General features: G+C 34.2%; 1 protein-coding gene across 1 annotated transcript; it reads left to right on the top strand.

Moving 5' to 3' along the window:
• The first annotated feature begins 549 nt into the window (after positions 1–549).
• Positions 550–5,013, top strand: LOC110791880 (peroxidase 12). Its single transcript, XM_021996650.2, has 4 exons — positions 550–846; position 1,423; positions 1,922–2,115; positions 4,233–5,013. Exons 1-4 carry the CDS (start codon positions 613–615, stop codon positions 4,854–4,856), a joined length of 1,053 nt encoding a protein of 350 aa, XP_021852342.1. The 5' UTR covers positions 550–612; the 3' UTR covers positions 4,857–5,013.
• Positions 5,014–5,380: the final 367 nt, after the last annotated feature.

Raw genomic sequence — 5,380 nt, 5'->3', positions numbered from 1 at the left:
TCATTACAATTGAAAACTCTCAAACAGTTTCGTAATTTCAAATGGGAAATCAAATTGCAAACAACCAATTTGGTTAGCTTTTAAAAAAAAATGTGTACAAAAGTTAGGATAGTATTCTGTAGCCTAATTTATCTAAAGAAATAGAATAAGAAAAAAATACAATAAATATTAAGATCAATAACTTGGTGTATCGAAATAAGTTAACTTACAGATCGAAGCAATATAATCTGCTATGCGGTTAGCTGGTTGTGTGAATCGTACGGTACTTTGAACACCTCTAATTTCGAATTTTCAATCGACAAGAGACACGAGTATATATTTCAAGTTTGGGACAACCACTAGTAGGAATATCTAACCATATTGAAATTAAAAACGAGCAGAATATTATGGTGCAAGTCATCCATAAAGAAAATAACAAACATAAACATTATTCAATTCTGACATCGATCTATTATTCAACATTTCAAGTTTTCAACTAACCATTTAACCAATAATTTATTTTTTTGTGACCTACTCTGTTTTTCTTTAAATTGGGCTTCATTGTAATGTACAATACTATCAACACTGAAACACTACCAGTAAGGATAAGGTTTTGAGAAATTAAAAAAAAAAATGGCATCCCATAATTTAGTTTTTTGTTTGATTTTAATTTCATCTTTGCTAGTTATAATTTCTGAGGGTCAAAGCACTGTACCAGTTGTGCCTGGACTTTCATACTCATTCTATTATTCAAGTTGCCCAGAATTGGAAATTATTGTTAGAAGTCATCTTTGGGAAGTTTTTAACAATGACATTACTCAAGCGGCTGGCTTGCTTCGCCTTCATTTCCATGATTGCTTTGTTCAGGTATATTTTTTTTGCTTTCTGAAGTTTTAAGGGCAAAACAACTACTGAGCTAGTTATAAAGAAATAACATTTATTGTACCATGCTCGTGGTACACTCAGTTGTACAAAAAAAAAAGAATTATTGATACATATTTGATAATGATAAAAGAGGAATATAATAAGGAGCAATTTCCTTCGATAATGCTTGAAGATTTGTAAATTTCCAAAATATCCTATTTTTCACTTATTTCCCACTCTACCGTCTACATCAGTAAGAAAATCGGTCTAATTTTTTTTTTTAAAATCTACAATAAACCGCTATGTGAAACATCGGTTTAAAGGGGTAAACCGCTATCTGAAATAGCGGCTTATGTATTTAATGAATCGCCATTTCAGGTAGCAGTTAACATAACACAATAAAAAACCGTGCGGTTTTTGTCATAAAGCAAAGCACCATTTGAGTTAGCGGTTTATTACTACCATTGAACTGCCAATTCAAATGGCGGTTTGTTTTAAAACAAAACCGTCATTTCAATAGGCGTTTCTAAGCTGAACTCGAAAAAGAAAAAAAAATATTTCTTCCATGCTGGCGTGGAGGGTATGGAGGGATATAAGTTATAGAGTGACGTATTTTGGGTATTATTGGATCTTTAAGCAATATTGAAGGAAGTCGCTCTATAATAAGAGTATAATTTAGGTGAAAATAACGAGATTGTGTCCGGATCCTCTAGAGTTTTAATAAAACTCAACAAGGTAGAGTTATATCTAAACCATACATTTTAAAATCAATGACTCATATAAGTGGGACGGGAAAATCAGGGGGTTGATATTATATTGAGAAAAAATATGGTAGATTTTGAAAAGATAATATATGAGTCATTGATTTGTCATTCAATGATTGATATTATCCAAGCTCTACCCATGGTTGATATTATACAAACTATATATTGTAGAGTTATTTTAGAACTGTAGAGGATCCAAAATCGTTCGGCGTATCTATGTTTTATGAAAGATTTTAGCTTGAGCTTCTGTTTGTTGATACTCCATCTGTAATTGTTTATTTTTATTTTTTTTTCTTGAAAAAATATTATGTAAGGTTGTGATGGATCAGTATTGCTGGATGGATCCACTAGTGGCCCAAGTGAGCAGGATGCACCTCCAAACTTGACCTTGCGCTCCGCGGCATTTACGATCATAGACGATCTTCGTGCACTTGTGCATGGTGCATGTGGCTCAATTGTCTCATGTGCTGATATAGTTGCCCTTGCTGCTCGCGAATCTGTTTTTCTGGTATGTTTAAATCAAAGTGTTTAGAGTGATTTAACATAAGATACCCTTAAATACTTCCTCTATATTTTAAAAAGAGATATATTTTGACCGACACATACATAAGATGATGTGAGTAAGTGTGGGGACCTAAGAAAGAGAGAAATATTAATATAATTGGAAGTGGGGACCAAAAATATATAAAAAAATAAAAATGTATCTCTTTTTAAAATACAGAGGGAGTAGTGTTAAATACAGGTTTGGGTTGCACCCGTCATGAAAGAGTCTACTTAACAAGACCGTAGGAGGTTCCACCTTAAAACCATATGACAATAAGGGGAGTAGTTCATTGGCTTTATTAATTGATTAACTCTCTCTTCTTTTATCAATGTGGGACTCTCACACGTGTTGTTTCATGGTTCAGATCTTAACACTTCCCCTCACGTGTGAGGTCCTTTTTAGTTCGGTTACGTGTGAAGTTTTCTAACCATTTTCACCTCCTTGTAGAGTTTCTATTAGTAGAATATACAGATAATTAGATAGAGATTTAGACGGAATCCATTGTTAGTCGTTTAGTAACATGTACATTGGAACTTATCCCATGTCAAACAAAAAAAAAACAAAAAAAGCGTTGGAACTTATTTTAATTGAAAACTAGTGTGTAGCCCGGGCGATGCCCCGGTTTCTACTTTGAATAATTAAAATTCGATTTTTTTTTTCAACACAATATTTGACTAAGATACATGTAGACCATAAAAGTGAAAAGATTCATTAAGTTCATCAACTACACATGTACATTACCTTCATCATGCAAAGTAATTTTTCTAATATTTTAATTGTTTAATTCACGGCTTTCCTAATATTGTAACTGTTCTTTTTATTCTAATATAGTCCATACGAAATAAGAAGTAACATAAAAATTTAGTTGTTTTAGACTTCATGTTAACATGTATTATAAATTAACGTGCATGGATAAACAACAATTAGTGGTTGGTTAAGATGGTAATGAAACTTAACTCTTACACATGAGGTCTTGTGTTCAAATCTCATTGCATTAGTTTTGGTTGTCTATGACATGGCATAACACTTGGTGAGTGGATGATGTGGCGTAAAGGGGAGAGTACTATGTGACACATATACATTTTTCACAACGCTTTTTAATATATTATATAGATTTTAATACCGGACACGTTTAAATAGACATTTATTTTTCAGGATAGGGCAAAGTTGGTTTGGATGGATGTAGAAATTTCTAATTCTTATGGGAATTTCCAAAATTTTTGTGTGACCCTGATCTATGATATTTTACTGTACATTCAACGTATGTAAAAAGTGAAAAATAGAAATCATTCAAGGTAAAAAGTGACCTAGATCAAAGATAAAAGTGATCCCGACCAAATCACTTTATTCAAGGACTAAAATCACCTTATTCAAGGATACATGTGACCCCAACCAATGAAAAATTTAACTCTGACAATAAACGTTGAAGTGACCCTGATCACGAATGATATGCTTGTTACAAGATATAATTATTATTAATACAACACCAACAATGGGAATACACCAATACACAAGTGTAATATAGGTAGTAGGTTATGTGGCTTGAACGCACACCATGTACACTATTGTCATTGCTCTGCCATTTGAGCTAATAACCTTGATGATAATGTAACTTATAACTACAATTAAGAAAACTAATAACATCACTAACGGTAACTAAAAGAACAGAACAGGTGTGGATAACCTTCCTCTTTTGGACCGCCACACAATATATTATCGTAGATCGGCCTTTCTAAAAAGTTTGTGGAAACGTTTAGGTGGATTTAAATGAGGTATTACTTCTTTAAATAAGTTTTATGTTAATGGGCCTCAATTTCCAAACACTTTAGCCAGTATTGTGAAATATTCATCCTTTTTTTTTTTTTTGTAAGCACCCGGTTTACCCTTAAGGTTAATCCGGATTCGGGACGAGTTTTGGGTGGATAGGTTCAAGTCCCCTCCCAATTGTTGTTGTAGGAGATCGAACACGGGTTCTCACTATCAAGTTCAGCCCCATTCACCACTGAACCAACAGACAAGTAAAATATTCATCCTAATTTCTTTTTGTAACGTTTCTCATATTTTCTTATGTGATTTTGCAGCCAAATGGACCATATTACTCTATCCCATTAGGGAGAAGGGACAGCGTAAACTTTGCAACAAGACCGGTTACACTAGCCAATTTACCACCACCTACGTTTAACACCACAAGCCTCATCAACGCCTTTGCCGCCAAAAACTTGACCACCACCGATCTTGTCGCCCTCTCCGGTGGTCACACCATCGGACGCGGCCATTGCACCTCCTTCGCCGACAGACTCTACCCTACTCAAGATCCAACCATGGACCAAACCTTCGTTAAAAACCTTAAGCTCACTTGTCCAACAAATACCACCAACAACTCTACAAATTTGGACATTCGTTCACCTAACTTGTTCGACAATAAGTACTATGTCGACCTTATGAACCGCCAAGGCTTGTTCACGTCCGATCAAGATCTATACACCGACTCTAGGACAAGGAACATTGTATTAGATTTTTCCATTAATCAGAATCTGTTCTTTGAAAAGTTTGTGGAGGGGATGTTAAAAATGGGACAACTCGGTGTATTGACGGGTACACAAGGGGAGATTCGCACTAATTGCTCCGCAAGAAATGGTAACAATGTAGATTTGGCGTCTGTTGTTGGAGAACATCAAGAACAAGAAATGTTGTCGCAGTATTGAGGAATATGCACAATAGTTGGAGTGGAAGTTTGTACAAGAACTAGAATAAAAACTTGTGTCTAATGATAGGAGGAAGTATTTTCCCATCTCACTTATGTTTTTGTAAAAATATATCAGACCAAAATAAGTTTGAATATGATATTCATAAGTTTAAAAATGGTACTCATAAGTTTAAAAATGATACTAAGAAGATAAAATAATGATACTCTGAAGTTCAAAAATGGTGTTCATTTCTCAAATATGGTACTCAAAAATTTCAAAATAATAGTGAAATTACCGTATATCCTTCGGATATGTGCTTGGAAACACATCTTTGAGTTGGGCCTCTCCGCCCTTGTAATGATAATTTGGACTAGAAAAAAAATTGGGTGTGATGATAGTTATACTCTGCTTCGGCAGTGGAGCGTAGATAATAAGTTACTTCTTATTCTTCTACGATACAGGTTACAAACAAAGTAGTACAAACTATTTAGTCAACGAACGACGAGTTAACAGATAACTATTCCAATCCGAGTCCACACCAC

This window comes from Spinacia oleracea, chromosome 3, assembly GCF_020520425.1.
Source record: "Spinacia oleracea cultivar Varoflay chromosome 3, BTI_SOV_V1, whole genome shotgun sequence".
Taxonomy (NCBI): Eukaryota; Viridiplantae; Streptophyta; class Magnoliopsida; order Caryophyllales; family Amaranthaceae; genus Spinacia; species Spinacia oleracea.
Note: the sequence above shows the minus strand (reverse complement) of the source record. Positions and strands in the feature narration are given on the sequence as shown.